This window comes from Pseudopodoces humilis, chromosome 3, assembly GCF_049639895.1.
Source record: "Pseudopodoces humilis isolate 2021_Gansu_Grassland_sample_001 chromosome 3, ASM4963989v1, whole genome shotgun sequence".
Lineage (NCBI taxonomy): Eukaryota > Metazoa > Chordata > Aves > Passeriformes > Paridae > Pseudopodoces > Pseudopodoces humilis.
This window is the reverse complement of record NC_142202.1, coordinates 107,090,869-107,107,692: the sequence shown is the minus strand read 5'-3', so window position 1 is coordinate 107,107,692 and position 16,824 is coordinate 107,090,869. Positions and strand designations below refer to the sequence as shown.

General features: G+C 41.7%; 1 protein-coding gene across 3 annotated transcripts; it reads left to right on the top strand.

The window, feature by feature from the left end:
* Positions 1-8,520: 8,520 nt before the first annotated feature.
* LOC102114419 (WD repeat and coiled-coil-containing protein) lies at positions 8,521-16,530 on the top strand. 3 transcript variants are annotated; one of them, XM_088053082.1, is made up of 5 exons: positions 8,521-8,602; positions 8,950-9,066; positions 10,789-12,658; positions 14,100-14,217; positions 16,017-16,530. In XM_088053082.1, the coding sequence occupies exons 3-5, from the start codon at positions 10,808-10,810 to the stop codon at positions 16,283-16,285; spliced, it is 2,238 nt and encodes a 745-aa protein (XP_087909208.1). In that variant the 5' UTR covers positions 8,521-8,602; positions 8,950-9,066; positions 10,789-10,807; the 3' UTR covers positions 16,286-16,530. The 3 variants fall into 3 exon arrangements, with proteins under 3 accessions (XP_087909208.1, XP_014106880.2, XP_087909209.1); XM_014251405.2 differs by lacking the exon at positions 8,521-8,602 and having other exon boundaries at positions 8,928-9,066; XM_088053083.1 differs by lacking the exons at positions 8,521-8,602; positions 8,950-9,066 and adding an exon at positions 10,439-10,551.
* The last annotated feature ends 294 nt before the right edge of the window (positions 16,531-16,824 follow it).

The following is a 16,824-nucleotide window of genomic DNA, read 5'->3' as shown; positions in this document are numbered from 1 at the left end:
GTGTTACAGGGGAACTCTGGGAAGGTGAAAACCTGAAGTAGCAGAGATCAGCAAGTATCCAGGTATTAAAGATCTCTCAGAACTTATAACCAGACATTTCTTTGTCATTGTGTCATACGATCATTTAGGTTTTTTATGCATTACTCTTCTATAAAACAATCTGAGTGTTGAGGAGATGAGAAATTAAAGGAGATTCTTTGAACAGCTATCAAAGTTTGGTTTGGTTCTATTTGGTGGAACTAAAAAAGGACAAATATTCAGATGACAAAACAATTGTTTTCAGGGAGTAACTAGCTGTAAAATGAAAAACTTTAGTTCTGTGATTCTTAAATGAATTTCTAGATTTGTTACGTTTTGGTGACATTGTTTTCCCTCCCCTATTATTCAAAGATTAAGTAGGAGCCAATCTACCTAAAGGTGCCATCATCACCCAGCACAAATAGTCTGGTAACAAACAAGGACTACAGTTTATCCGGTTAGACACTTAAAATTTTATAGGAAGGCTTAAGAAAAAATGCTATACATCAATTAAAATTGTATAATGTTAAAGAATAGAACTGCTCCCACATTTATGAATATGCTATTACGTACATATGCTTGAAAACAAGTATTTAAATCATATAGATACACTCAAAAATGGACAACAATTGAACAAATAAATATTTGTTTTCAGGTAATGATTAAGGAGAGCAGTGCAGAGCTATTTTATCTACTGTCTACACAGGGCTGTAAAGTTAAAATTGAAAGTAACAAAAGCACTGCAAGAAGTGCTGAAGAGATTTATGCGAAGCAGAGGATAAATTTTCAGCTTTTTTGGATGGAGAACAGATGGAGAATCAGTGAAGTAGAGAGATAAAAGATGACTGTTCTATTAAGCACAAGCTGTACAGAAGATATTTGCAAGAACAGTGATAAAGGCATGTGGAGAAGGAGTTTGTACTAAACAAGTTGAGCAGAGAGGGGGCTGTGAAAAATAGAAAAGTGTAGACAGAGAAGCATTCACCATTCTCCCCAGATGCTATTTTACAGGGCCAAAATCGATCAGTTTAGGAAAGGGGAATTGTTCAGATCATCTAAATGTCATGAAGCGCCAATCCTCTTTTATAGCTCCTTCTTTCACCAGCAGAAAGGACAGTCACCAGACTAGACTGTCACCAGACTAGAAAGTCACCAGAAAAGGCAGTGTTCTCTGGAAGAATAAGGAGACTACTGGCGCTAAGCTTGTGTCCAGAGTCACCCAGCAGGGAAGTCTGTATTCTGTAATTAAACCAGAGGAAAGCCAGAAAGACTAGGAATTAAATTAGAAGTGGAAGCAGAATGACGACACTCAGTATGCCCAACCAGTGGCACTCAGAAGTCTAAATGGGGTACCAGCTCCTCCAAAACATTTCCCCTGTGGGGGATAAACAACATACCACAAAGTCTAAATTTCTATTTTAATTACTCTGCATCTTTATCCAGCACATTTATATGCATCCCAGTGTATTTTTAGGAGTTGCTACAGCTTTACTTAAAAGTACAATCTGCTTCAAAGTTAAAACTTACCTTACACTTTCCATAAGTTGCCTGCTAAGCATGCAACAGTCTCCTTTCTTTTAATGTTTGTTTTTTATGTATTGGCCCACTTGAGAAAATGCTAACAGAAGTTCTGTATTCCACATAGGCTTTTTCTTTTTTGATTTGTAAACGGTATCATGAGAACAATAATAAAACAATATACAAATGAAATCCAGCAAAATCAAAGTAATCTGAAATTCTGCTGGCCAATTTATGATGATGACTTTGTACAATGAAATATCATTTTTTCATTCTTTATAATAGCTAAAAAGTGAGAGATCACAGCAGGAAGTGTATAAAGTAGGCTCCGAATTACACTCAACTAGTTCTTCCATTTTTCCCTCTATTACTCTAAAATAGTATTTTCTATACCTATGTGAGTTTCTTTAATATCTTTTCAGTCACTGAAACAGTATCAACAGTACCATCAAGCCTAACTTCCTTTCCCCTGATTCTCATTTTCCTCTGTATTTCCTATTTCCAAGCTTGGATAATGAAATTATTTTTAGCTATTTTTACTTTCAGGTTTTCCTTCCTTAACAGAAAACCACAAGCCCTGGACTATTTTCCCACTCAAAATGTAGCTGACTAGTCCATCTCTCTAACCCAAAACAGTGCCAGTTATTCTGCAGTAACTCCTGTCAGATGTTTATCTAACTTGTTCTTAAAGAACCCAACATACAGTACCTGGTAGCACTAACCCATCCTGTAGAGCTGACCTGACTTTTAAGCATGTGAAGTTAGGCAAGGTAAATCCCAGGAGTTATGCAATTTCACACATGCAAGTATTTCTTTATTCTCCATTGTCACATGCAGCTGAAATTAACTTATGTGCAATGTTAATAATGCTTTTATATATTTATATATATGTTAATTAGTCAATGTTATGGTTTCATTTTTTTTCAGTGACTGAAGCAATTTCACAATCTTGATGTTAAATGCAAACTCACTTTGCTGAGGTTCATTAGTTCCTGACAGTACTATTATACAATGGACAAGGAGAGAGCTGCCATTCCCCCTCAGCTAATGACACTGATGTACCCCTCATTTGAGTCTCCAAAGTGAGAAAGATCCACCCCTCTTGTGCAGGTGCCATGGCATCTTAGCAACCAAGGCAGCACACAGCCAGGAGAGCATCCAAAAACCAGAGGGTGACACAACAGACAAACTGAAATGCTGGACAAATGCAAACCTTTAGTCCACTTCAGAGGCAGCAGTCGCTCCCTTCCAATCAAACACGCTTAATACATTTTAAAAATATAAAAGACAGTATAGAAAGACACAGTTCTCAAGCATTATTTTATAAAAATAGTACAAAATTCGCAATAATTTACTAATTTCATCTGTTAAAAAAATAAACTTTTGCTGTTTAAGAAAAGCTCTGATGCCCTTATGGAAATTTAGCTGGAGACAAAGTTTTCCAAAGCAATACTGGTGATGTGACAAGACTCTTCATTCTCCATTGGACCCCTCTTCATGCATTCTGCAGTCACTGGATGGAATTACACAGACCCAAACATTTATGGGGCTAAAAATTCCAACCAAAACACTTTTAATGTGGATCCATTTCTCAATCCAACCCACAGCTCAGCTGCACACTTGTGCCAGCATAGAAGGCACACCAACAAAAAACAATATGCCACATGAACACTGCTATCATAGTCCATTTCTTTTATCTGTCAGTGAATTTTGTGTCTCTAAATATCAATAAATTTATTTTTAATTGTCACACTTCATAGCATTTTCAATATGGCTCACTGCATTTGTTACGTGTTTCCTACCTCAGACAGCATAAGACCATTTAATATGTGTAATGCTAATTGCTTCCCTCGCTATCTTTCCCTCAGAAACTTAGTTCACCTAAGTCAAATGAAGAAAAGTCAGAATACTGGCTCCACTGCAAATTACTGTCAAAATTTCCCTTGAACTTCAAACAAGTCACGATTTCATTCAGTTTGTAAATATTCTTATGCTCATGTAATTCGTACATAGCTGTCATCTCCATTTCCATGTCTACCCTTTCTCATTAACATTTTATTTAGACATCAATGATATTGTTATCAGCACAAAATGTAGTTACACTGATCTTCATTGATACACTGGTATCTCAAAACACTTGTACCTCTTAATGGCATAAAAGAAAACTGCAAATGACAACAGTGGGCCAGAAATGCAGGATTAACCTAAGCAGCAGCAAAGATCAGAGAAGTACATTGCAGATTAGTTACATAAATGAAAAATAGAAAATATATCTGTATAGGACTGAATTGTTTATAGGCAAGGAAGGGTTCTCACAGCAACATTTACAAAGAATGAAAAAAGATGTCTATATATATGGCACAAGGAAAAGGGAATCCAGATGCCTACCAGAAAGATTAAGATTTGAACAACCCCTTTCACAAGATATTGTTAAATATCTCCAATTACATGATTTGTATATCATCTTGGTTCTGGATTAACCACAGTTACAAGGATGTGCAATTTAAAAGAAGATACCATTTGCTATGAAGACATATGCCTGGGAATGTCCTTGCAAAGATTATTCCAAAGGAACACTGTCCTATCAAAAATCCTTCTTTACAACATGGCTGGTTTACACAAATTAATTTTAAATTGGAAAGACTCTTAAGAGGCTATCTTATTTTCAATATACATTATGCTATTCTGGTTTTGTGTGTTATTTATGGTATACACCAAATGGGAGCAGTCAGGAGACTGATTTTTACTTTGTAGCACTTCCACAGCAGGACAAGAATATTTGGTTGATGTACAGCTTTATTCCAGTGTCTTTATTCCATTATCTGGAAGGTCTGTTTTGACTATTCACAGTTTAGATCCTTGTTTGGGGCAGCTGTCTATTAAATACTTGAAAACTGTTCTGTCCATTAGGTCTCCCTTGAGTCTCCTTTTCTCTATGGAACACCACTCTTCCGTTTCTCTCACAGACATCCACATTGGATCTCGTTTCTCTGCCCTATGCCAGCATGCAGTGTCTTTCCTGAACTGCAGCAGAGTGGGTAGAACTCAGCTGAAGGCCTGTTTCAGACATGGAAAAGCACTGGTGCAGGTTTTTGCATACAGAAAAAATAAGCTGACACAGCGTGAACCACTGCAGGGGGTGATAAACATTCCTGTCTGAGTTTTGTACATTTCCCATGCCTTCTTCCTGGTGTAGAAAACAGCCAACTGTTTGAAAACGAATATAAACAACATTCTGAGTCTCCTTTGTCTCTACAACCAGCAAAGTGTTGTACCTCTGCAGTACAACCTGCTAGGGCAGGCTTCTGGCGACCTGAAATGGTAGCTACTTTAGGAGAGGTGTGGTAGCTACAGCTGCAGAGAAAAGCAGCAATTCCTACTCTGTCACTGTTCTAATCCCCAAAATTTGCACTGATCCTCTCCATTCCTCAAAGCCTAGACCCACAAGGAATCCCCTGGAAGACTATGCTACAGAGCATAAATTTCATTTTTACCTGTGTTGTGGAAATACTGTGACCCCATCGGTTGTGCTCAGCCAAGCTGAGCAGACACAAGGATCCTGTTCACACACCCACCAACACTGTCTGACTTCTTCTGACAACATGATATCGACTCAGGACAAGGCACTTTTCTGCAAAATTGCTCATCTTATATGATTTTCATTACTAATCAGCTCCCAGAATGAAGAAGAAACATTTTTAAACTGATAATAAGAAACACATAAAACATCTGTATCTTTTAGCTACCGATCTTACGCTTTACCACATCATATTTTAGAGACATGGTAGTGCCTCATTAAGTTTTCCCATTAAGAAATAAAATTATGAGATCGATTTGCTCATTCAGTAGTGTCCACAGACTAGATTAAATATATATATATATATATTAATTATGCTTATGAAGCTAAGAAAAAATATCTTCAGATTACTCTTTTCCCTTGTAACATCATGTACTTAAAATGTGTACAAGTTCAGTAAGAAAGAAAAAATCTACAGAATTAAAAAGTAACTCTACATATCTCATCACACCCATTTCACCTTCTTTCCCTGCCTTTCCCTCCCTCTAGAAGGTATTCATAACTCTTCTCTCTCAGACTCTCCTATATTCTTATTAACGTTGTGTTTCAACTAATTTGAAACGCAGACACCCAAATGATACAACAAATTAAGTTATGAAAAGGCAAATCTGCTCTCCATGCAGGGCCTGAGAACAGATTAATGAGTCTGCTCAGTGTTTAAGGATAAGCCTGCCTCAATGCAGTCACATGTTTTTAAAAGCCAAGATGTGTGCTTTAAAGCAGCATGACCACAGGAAACGATTTCCATAATTTCAGCCTTTTAAACACTTTTCCTTGCATAATTTCATTGACCCACTTTCTACCTTATACACATCTCCTGAGAGATTCTGCGTCGTTAAAATCCCCAAAGTCACAGACACATCATACATATCAGCAGTGAACAGCTTGGAAAGTCTGGAAAATAAAGAAGGAAAGAAAACAAGAGATGTTTATTTGCAGTACAGCTGATGAAGAATAACCACTATGCCTATGCACATCGTGACCAGCCATGGCTCGTGGCTGCTGGCCAAGCAGCCTCCAGCCTTTTTCATGCTGTTCTACATGTCAAAATAACCAAGTTGTGGTTACACAAATAAGACACACACTGTTGGGCATGGAAATAAACAACCGGTGTAACAATAACTACCTGCACACCATTCTGGCACTCTGGTAGTGAGTCAATTCCATTTCAATGAAAATATTTTACAGATTTTCAACCAACTCCAAGATTTTTGTGATATTTTCAGTTTATTTGTTGAACTCTGTTAGCAGTTTACATATCACACAAGTTACATGATGAAAATAAGTCTTTAAAAATACTTAATTATATAATTATATGCATAGGAAACAGAAATAGACATTTACCATGAAAATCTTAAACTGTGGTCTCTCTGTGGTTTAAATGTTTATTTCTGTCTATTAATATGGATGGTCAGTTTAAGTTTTATATTAAAAAAAAAGTGAAATCATTTCTGTTCAACAGAATTCTTTGCAAGACTAAAATTATAGTCAGAAAACTGTTTTTGCCTAATAAAGCCAGTTGGTGGCTTGGGTCCCAGACACCAAGTGACAATCTTGCTTGTCCAGACTCACCACTGACAAAAACAGCTATTATGAAGGTAAGAACAGAATAAACATTTGTGTAACAGAACTTCTTGGGAAATCGGCTTAGGCAAGCTGCTCAGGTAAACTGGTGGTGGGGAGGAAGGAGGTGGGAATGTCTTTTCCCAAAAGGGTTTCAAGGCCAGGTGGGATGGGTCTCTGAGCAACCAGGTGTAGTGGAAGGTCTCCCTACCTGCTGCAGGGTGGTGGAACGAGGTCATCTTTAAGGTCCCTTCCAACCCAAACCATACTGACTTAGTATTTAAAATGGTATGTCCTTGGAAATCACCAAGTTTTAATGTGAAGATGCTCTGTTGGCAGCTTGTTCCAGTGGTCAGTCAGACTCTGAGACATGTCTTACATATTTGAATCTGTCCACGACTCTTGTTAAAACCCTCCTTCACTGACTTCAGAACATTCTGTGCTTTTTTTTTTCCCCTCTGTACAGGCACTCATGCGATATGGCCAAGTCACCACCTAGTGTTCTTATTTTGCTAAGTGAGCTGCTTACATATTTGACCTTGCAACTATTTTAAGCATTTTTTTCCCCACACCTTTGGCAGTTCTTTTAATGGCACCTTTTCCAGTGTTTCAACATCCTATCAAGAGTGTGGGTTTCAAAAATGGTACAATGATCACAGCTCTCAGCTCTGCAGTGCTGAGGAGTGACAAAGTGGCACAGTCACACAATATGATTAACTTTTAAAAGGCCTCGGAGACTTATAATGAGCTATACTCAATGCAATAAATCAGGACCAGATAAATTGTATTGGAGTAGTTCTGCATTGAGTTTAGATGCTTTCTTCATTTCAATGTGACCACTTCCTGGGATGTGATACATCACACCAGGGACCTGATATCCTCCTGTGAAGGCACCTCTGCTCTTCTGTGCCACTTCCTCAGGCCTCTCCAAGAGCCACATGGGGTGTGAGCAGGCTGGGGGTCCTGTGTGGAAGTGTCACACGGTGGGGCGATGGAAGTGACAGAAGCAGGACAATCACCTCCTTAGACTGGCTGGTGATGCTTTCTTTGATGCCAACCATGCCCTGGGGTGCATCAGGCACAGCAATGACAGCTGGTCACGGGAGGGGATTGTCCCTCTCTGTTCTGCACTGGTGTGGCCGCACCTCAAGTCCCATGTGTAGATTTGAGGGCCACGATATAAAAAGGACTTCCAAAGGAGGGCCACAAGGATGGCAAGAGTATGGAGGGGAAGCCTTATGAGGAGGAGTTGAGGTCACTTGGTTTGTCCAACCTGGAGGAGACAGAGGGGACATCTCATTATTCTCTTCAACATCCTCCTGAGGCGCAGCAGAGGGGCAGACACTGATCCCCAACCAGTGACAGGAGCCGGGGGAATGCCATGGAGTTGTGTCAGCGGAGGTTTGCGCTGGATATCAGGAAAGGGTGGATATCACCTGAGAGGGTGGCTGGCCACTGGAACAGGCTCCGCAGGGCAGTGGTCCCAGCACCAAGCCTGAGTTGTAGATGTGTTCTCAGGCACACGGTGTGACTCTTGGCGTGTGCTGCGCACAAGAGCTAGGCTCGATGATCCTCCTGGGTGCCTCCCAGCTGGGGACAGCCCGTGATTTGTCAGTCTCCATTTTCTCCCGCCGCCTACTCAGCGCCTGCGGTCCCCCACGGGAGCTGTGGGGAACGCCGGCGGGAGCGGCGCAGGGCGCCCGAGCCGTGCAGGCCCCGCCTGCTGGGCCATCGAGCGCTGCCGCTGCAGAGCGGCCGGCCGGGCGGAGCGGCACCGGCGCCCCCCGCGGCCGGGCGGTGCTGGGCCGGGAGGGGAGGCGGGCCAGGCCCTGCGGGAAGGCGGTGCCCGCCACAGCTCAGCGCCGCCGGGGCTGCCGGGCCGCGGGACCGCCTCAGCGGAGCCGGGCCGGGCCGCCGGCAGGGCGGGTGAGCGAGGCTGCGGGCGGCGGGGCGGAGAGGCGGCGGGCGGGCTGCGGGAGGCGGGGAATACCGGTGCGGGCGGGCCCGCGCGGGGAGCGGCGGCGCAGGCGGGCGGTTTGTGCGGGCTCCCCGGCCCGCTGCTGCCGTGGCCGCTCGGTGCAGGGGGGTCCCTGCAGCGGCTCCTCTCTCTGCCCCTGGGGTTGGGACGGGCACCGCGTTTCGCCGAGCACCCGGCCTGTGATGTGACACCTGCCCGGGGAACTGCGGCTGGCCCGTGTGCTGCAGGAGGCGGCGCGGGTTTGGGCACAAGAATGCATTGGCCAGTGGATCTCTTGCTTTTTTTGCTTTACCAGGGCCGGTGGGATAGTGCAAACGCCCCTTGTGACACAAGAACCTCTCCAGACGGCCAGGAGGCTTTGTCATCTTTTAGTGTCTTAGGAGGCACATTATCTCCCATCTCCCTGCCATCAGTAAGTATTGCCCAGCAGTGTGTGGGGTTCTAAGCACAGCGAACATCCAGTGTTAATTTTCCTGGAGCTGGTGGCTGTTTAACAGGACTGAGGTTGGTTATAGAGGAGAGGCCAGGTAGATGGTGGAGAAGTTGTATTGGAAGTATCTTGAGTTCTCTGCTGTGAGGCAGGATTCAGTGTACTTAAACTTATCCCTGACAGACATTTCCTTAATTGGCTCTTACAGATTATGAAATTCATGGAGTGCCTTCCCCTCCTCTCCAAGGTAACCTGCTTCAACGCTTAGCTATCACACATAGTCAGAATTCTTCCTTAATAGCTGACCTAAATCTTTGTTGAAACTAAGCTGATTATTATCATGTACTGTCCAGAGTATACCTGGAGAACAGTGGATGGATGTTCTCAAGTTCCCACTCACAGTCTTCTCAAGACAGAGAACCTACTTCCTGTGTTTCTCTGATCCCTTAACTTTGTTAAGCATTTCCATCATCCATAAATTCACAAGTAGGTTCAGTGTAGGTGCTGTTAGCAATGAAGAAGTGTGGCTATAACCTCCTTTGTGTATCTCCATCCCTCTTAAAACATTCCAGAATGAATTATTCTTACTTGGCAACATATCCCACATTACTGAAATATTCAGTTTGTGATTTGTAAGCCAGATCCTTTTTTGCTATACCTCTGCCGAGGGAATTATTCCTGGAGAGGTATCCAAGTTGGTGTTTCTGTTTTTAGGTTTTGGTTTTTTTTAACTAAGTGTATTATTTTGCACTTGTTATTAGGTTGAGAAGAAGCTACTTTGGTCATAATAATATAACCTTCTATACAATTTTAATCTCTGAAATCCATTCTTGCAGTCCTCTTTCTACAAGTTTAGGGTCATCCACAAATAATTAAAATACTGAGTGGTGCCAGTTAATGCTGTCAAAAAAATTTCTTTTTCTTCATGTTTCCTATTAAAACTGCATCCTGTGCCATGGCTTTACATCTGAGCTAATTGTGTGGGGATCTTAAATTAGGAAACCATCAATTCCTTTTAACTGTCTTTTATTCACAGAGTAGGGATGTTCACGGCTCAAAAATTAGAAATTCATGTAAAATCCTGAAGTTTTCCAAAGTGTTGGTGCCTTCTGTATGCCTTCTTTTAAATTCTTTTTTTCTTTCATTTCCTCAGAAAAAATCTACTTTCATCCTAACTTTCTTCAAAATTGCATTTGCTTTCTTAGAGAGCTTTCTGGGATAACCATCCAAATGCCTCATTCTCATACACTTAATACAGGATCAGATTTGTAGATAATACATTAATGCTTGGTTATATTTGTAAGGGATTACTTCATCTGACCACAAATGCTCCAGGAAGTTGAGAGTGAGCAGCAATATTTTGAGAATTGTTGATATTGAAGTAATTAGAAAATTTCTGAGAACAGCAGCTTATTGATTAGAATGAAAGAGCTGGTCTTGTGATGAAAATGCAGCAGAAATCTGATGGTAAGCCTATAGAATCATCAAAGTTTCTTTCTCTTAAAATTGCATTTCATGGTGGAAACATCATAAACAAAAAAATTACTCGGCTGGGAATTAAGCATAGGTGAACATCATGTGTATATTGACTTCACTGGAAGGAAGAGTCCAGCACCAGCAGGGTCATAAGCTAAATAATCATCCAGGTACTGTTCTCTGTCTTCTACAATAATTTATTTTTCCTTCTCATTCTATTCTGTGTAGATGTTCTACTTTAAAAGTCATGGAGCTGGGAAAGGCGAAGCTCCTGCGAACTGGCCTCAACGCCTTGCACCAGGCCATTCACCCCGTGCACGGGCTGGCCTGGACGGACGGCAAGCAGGTGATCCTGACTGCACTGCACCTGCAGAACGGGGAACCCAAATTCGGTGACTCGAGCGTGGTCGGTCAGTTTGAACACGTGCATGGGCTGTACTGGGGCCCGTGTCCCGCCGAGGCCCCGGCCCTGCTCGCGGTGCAGCACAAAAAGCACATCACCATCTGGCAGCTCTGCTTCAACGGCACCGACAGGAACAAGCTCCTGGTTTCCCAGATCTGCGACATCAGCGAGCCGTATCCCGTGCTCCCCCAGGGCTGCGTGTGGCATCCCAGCAAGGAGGTCTTGGCCGTGCTGACCACCCGGGACGCCTCTGTCTTGCCTTCTGTCCACCTCAACAACTCCAGAATTAACGCGGACATTAAGGGCAGTGGGCTCATCCACTGCGCCTGTTGGACCAAGGAAGGCAACCGCTTGGTCGTGGGGGTGGGCAGTGCCCTCCATTCTTACATTTGGGATGATGCTCAGAAAACACTCAGTGCTTGCTCTTTTTGCCCAATCTTTGATGTGGGAGGCTACATCTGTGCCGTGGAAGCTACACAGAATTTACAAGTCGCTGTTGCCACCGAGCTCCCTCTGGACAAGATCTGTGGCTTAAATGCTGGTGTTGCCTTTGAAGTTCCCTCGAGCATTGAAACTGAATCTTTTCCCTCACAGTCCAGCTTGTGTGGTGAGGAAGAGTATTCCTTGGATGGAGGGAAGAAGTCACTGGACTCTGAGAAGCCCTTGTCTGTAGTTACATCTCCTGTGGATCTAACCCACATACTTTCTAACAAGCAGGGTGCTGATTCCAGCCCTCTCCTTCACCTGAGGCCCAAGGACTACCTGACGGGAAGTGGCCAAGATTCCTCACACCTCATCTTGGTGACTTTTGAAAGAAAGGTTACCTCTACCAAAAAAGTGAGCATCCCAGGCATTCTTGTTCCTGATATAATGGCTTTTGACTCCAAAAATCAAACTGTATCTGTTGCCTCCAATACTTGTAATGTTATTTTAGTCTATTCACTGACTTCATCCAATTTACCCAATATCCAACAAATTCAGCTGGAGAAAAGTGAGAAGCCAAAGGGTTTGTGCTTCTTGACCAATAAATTGTTACTGATACTAGTTGGAAGACAAAAATTCACTGACCCTGCTTTTCTTCCTTCTTCAAGATCAGATAAATACATGATCCGATTGATGATTAAAGAACTGCTAATTGAAATGGGTCCTTCAAAGTCTGTGTCAGCTGATGGCAGCTCCAGTTTGAACCTTTCCAACATTACTCATGATCCCTCTAGAGATGTCCACCCTCTCAGCCATGGGCTCCTGATACCAGATCGCTCTGCCCTTCAGTCCCCTACAAGCCGAAGGAAACTCATTGAAGAAATCAAGAGTCCTGTTTATGAAAAAAACTTGATGTTGAACATCAGTGACTTCAAAGACAAAAAGATTTCCATGAGTTTTCCTCCAGCTGTCGAGACTTTGGATGCTGAGCCAGTTAATCGGAGCTTGGCACTGTCTAATGCTTCGAACAAGCCAACGTCCCCGAAAAGGCAGCCTGAGGCAGCTTCCAAAATACCCAATTCTTACAAGAATAACTTGTTCAGTGAGAAGGAGGCGAGTAACTTCTTGAAAAATGTAGAAAAATTGTCCGGTAACTTCACAGAATTGCAGCACCATCTTTCTGAATTAACAGAGCTGCTAAAATCTGGGAAGAGAAATCTTCCAGTGTACCCATCTTCTCAGGAACCCTCATTTATTAACATCACCTGCCAGGTAATTTTAATATTGGAAGTCTTAATGGTGAAACCTGTTTATGGCTGTATGTTCTTTGTAATGCTGGAGTAACAGTCAGTAGGATTAGATTTCCGTCCTGTTCCTCAGGTAGTTTTATATGGTTATAAATTCCATTATTCTGCAAGCTTCCAGTGTTTTTAAAGTAATGGGATATCCAGGAATGTGCAGCTCCCTATCCCTACCTCACACTGGGCCAAACCCCACAGCTCTACAGTGCAGCTGTTGGGACTCCAGAGGACCCACATGTCACAGCCCAGCTGCAGAACTAAAGCCCTTTATAGAGATCTAGGAAGGGAATGCTTTTCCTAGGCAACTTCTAAAGCTTTCTGTATAGAAATTTAGACAAGTGAAGATTTCCACGTGTGGGAATTGGTATCAATCTCCTGCTCTCCGTGAGGAAAACTAAAATAATGGAGACTGAAACAAAAGCAAATTGCCTTGGCTTTGAAACAGAAATGTTGCTAATTAGCATTGAGAGCACCATCCAAGGAGGAAAGAGACCTTTAGGGACACAATAGATAATTCCATTAACATAGCTTTAAAATGGATTTAAAGTGAAATTTCATATGAAAAACACATTTTCTGGCTGAAAGATTTGCTCTTGCAAATCTCATGCTAGAAAGGATAAATTACCTGATTATCAAAACCTGTCAGGGATCTACTAGGTCATTTCTAGAATTCAGATTAATAAACCTTAGTCAATATTCAAAGTAGTTTAAACTGACATTTTCTTTTCAATTAGCTCTTACTTTTAAGCTTTATTGCAAAAAATTATCAACTTTTGTAGCATTGAACTCAAATTCTAGATCATATTCCCTCACTCTCTTCACTGTTTCCTATTGTAAACATTTAATAATTATAATAACAGAATTAAAAAATGCTTTGATTTGCCCAACTGGGCATACTCTTTGAAGATGATTTTTGGATTTAAGGCTCAGAGCAGTAATGGTCAGGGGTGGGAAAGATAAGCCCTTCTGACTTGTGAGTCTGTTCCTCATGCCAGCATTCATGACTAGGTGTTCTCACTTGTGAAGCTTTGGGTCAGGGATGGGTGGGGGAAGGTGGGGATAGAAAACCTGTAGCTTTACAAGCTGCCTGGGGAAATGTCCCTCACAGATGGAAGGATGGGGATGAGGATTGTGCTGTGGATGAAGCTCATGGTTTCTTCAGCAGCAGTGCATGGTTTTCTCTCCTGTTCTGACACATGCTGGATAAGCACTGTTCCTTGCTGCTGTCACTCACTCATCAGCACTTTGACAGCTGAGACTTGAAAGGATAAATCTTGCAAATGGGCCCAAATGTGTGTAACATTTTACTTTCTGTAAATGATGCCACTGAAGACATGTCTGTGATCCTATTTTGATTAATGCCATTTTAACTATACATCACAGTAGCTAATGACTGTGTCTTGCATTTTCAGAAGCAGCTTTCCAAAAGTGACGCAGATGAAAGTCGGGCAGTTCTTCTCTGTGGTGGTAGACTCCGCCTAAACATCGTCCAGCAGATATTCAACCTTTCCCTTGTGGAAATGCAGCACGGTATGTCGGGATTGTCCAAGAGTACAAACACTTCAAACACGTTGCCAGAGACGCTGTGGCTTCCCCATCCCTGGAAATGTCCCACACCCAGGCTGGATGGAGCTTGGAGCAGCCTGGTCTAGTGGAAGGTGTCTCTGCCCATGGCAGGGGAGTGGAGCTGGATGAGCTTTAAGGTCCCTTCTTACCCAAACCATCTGTGATTGTGTGTCACTGATTAGTGAGCAATAGCAATAGGCATATTCCATCCAGGGAAAAACCCAAGGAATAAATAATGAAAGATTAATAAAATTTTGCTTTTTATTTTCTTTTAATAATGTAAAAATAAAATTCTTCTGTGAATCTTCTTTTACTGAGAAGAATCTCTGCATTATTAAAAGAAAAAAAGAAGAATAGAAAACTTACATATTGATTCCCCTTATCAAGTAATAAGTTATACAGGGAAATTGCTTTCAGACAGCATTTTACTTGTTTTCAGCTGCTCTACAGAGAGAAGTCTGAGTAACAGGGGGGTTATGGTTGACTGGTGGTTTCGGGAGTACTACAGAACACTAGAGTGTTCTATATTTGAATCTGTTGCTCCAGCATTTAGTCTTTCTTTAGGAAATCCTGTAGCACAGAAGCAGCTCTGCACTTCAGCAGTGCATTTTGCATCAGGTTTTGCTGTGAAGAAAACTGCCTCTCTTACTGCTGCTGTGTTCTCTTCTGCTGTTACCAGTTCATGCCATGCCCATCCTGTCTCATCCCATGTGTCATTTCTGAGTGTCTCACCTTGGGCAGAGGTAGAAAACACACCTTGGGATATGATTTTTCACTACAGCAGCTATTCCCTGTGCTATATTCCATCTGCTTGCCCCTGTATCTCAGCAGGCACTCTGCTTGATTGCATATCACTGGGCAACCATCCCAAAGCCTAGGGCTGCTGTTCTTGCCTTGTCAAAGTTTTATTTCTCCTAAGGAATTGTTGATGGAATATGTTTGAAATATACAGATGCAAAGTAGGAATGGTATTTTCAAATCCTGAGTTGTATTGATTTTCAAGTTTGGTCCAAATTAAGCCAAAAGATTAGAGGGTTGTGTGCTTTTAAGCTACAATCTTCTTGTGACCTTACTTGTGACGTAAAGTTACATAATGTAAATTTACAAACAGCTGGGAACGCTTCTCTGAATTCCCTTACCCCTCATGAGCTCTATTTTCTTGCTTCATCAGCTTAATGGATAAAAATATAAAATTTTTCTGCTTTATCTATATTGGTAGAAGTTAGGGTTTCAGATTCAAATTGTAAAGAAAAAAGGTAGCGATGAAGTCAAATAGCAAATGGACCAGAGATGTTTGCTTTGTACAGTATTGTAAAGTATTCCTTCCTTGTATTTCTTGGAATTAAGGTATAGTGAAATTACATAATACAAGCAGTTTCTAAATTGTCTTTATTGCATTAATTTCTCATTTAATTTAATAAATGTTTGTTTTTTGTAATATCTGCACAGCTTTAGCACTGTGAAGTAGCTTATTAATACCTAATTAAAACCAAATGTGGGTGCTTATGAATTCTGTTCAGAATTTCATTCCTTCTCCTCATTTGAAGCATGCATTTATTGTCTCATCTCCTAGTGGCAAAATCCATCATAGTTGCCAAGTGTCTTATTTTTGAGATTGTACAACCTGTATCTTTTCATACTTTTTCTTTCTAGAAAGCTGTAAATATACAGAAGCATTTAATTTTAGAAGAAATTTGTTTTTTGCCTTAAACATACCCTAATTACACAAAAATTTACCAACAGCCATGTGCTTGTCTTTACAGGTTCCTCTTGGATTGTTCTCACAGCAGACAGCGAGGGCTTCATCCCATTAAAGTTTACATCCACACAGGAGATCCTCATCAGAGATGCCACTGCAAAAGGCTACAGTGCCCGCTCCTCCAAAACTCTGGACATCATCAGTTCCACACAGGGGTGTAGATCCACTTCTGAAAGCCTGGATATCACCAGTTCTCTGGAAGTCCTGAGGGACTGCTCCTCCAAGACCTTGGACAGCATCAGCCCTTCAGAAGAGCCCAGCAATAAAATGTAGTTTTTGACAGTGGTTTTGCAATGCCTGTCTGGTGATGGGAGGCTTTTATGTTTACTGTATGGAACTGCAAATTATCAACAACAGTCTCAAATCTCTGTACAATTTCTATAGTTTTTTTGTTGCATTGTAAATTATTTATTTGATCCTTGGAAACATTAACTTTTTTTTATACTGAGCAGTGTTTTTTAACTATGCCTCTTGCAGTACAAATGAGGCTGAATATGTGCATTCTTAAAAGTTTCTGAGCTCACGTTTCCATCTTGGTCTTTAATACATTGGTGTTTTTAGATTATAGTAAACTTGGATAATAAAGAAATCTTTGAAAATGCTGCCCCGTTTTCCTCTCTTCTGCTGAAGCCTGAAATATTAGACTGGTGCTATTTAGGAGTAGTGCCTGCAGAAGTGCACCTGGGTTTGCCCTGGTCTAAGCACCCACGTAAGGTCATGGAGTTTGGGACAAAGTAGGATCACATGAAATACCCATATTGTGTGGAAGCAAGATCCTTTTCCCCTCCTGTACGTGCCCATAACACCTCTCT

What these genes read in the sequence shown, in the direction of transcription:
- LOC102114419 (XM_088053082.1), top strand. Translation starts at nt 10,808, where the DNA reads ATGGAGCTGGGAAAGGCGAAGCTCCTGCGAACTGGCCTCAACGCCTTG. An exon ending in TTATTAACATCACCTGCCAG is followed by an intron (nt 12,659 to 14,099) that starts GTAATTTTAATA and finishes TTGCATTTTCAG; the next exon opens with AAGCAGCTTTCCAAAAGTGA. An exon ending in CCTTGTGGAAATGCAGCACG is followed by an intron (nt 14,218 to 16,016) that starts GTATGTCGGGAT and finishes TTGTCTTTACAG; the next exon opens with GTTCCTCTTGGATTGTTCTC.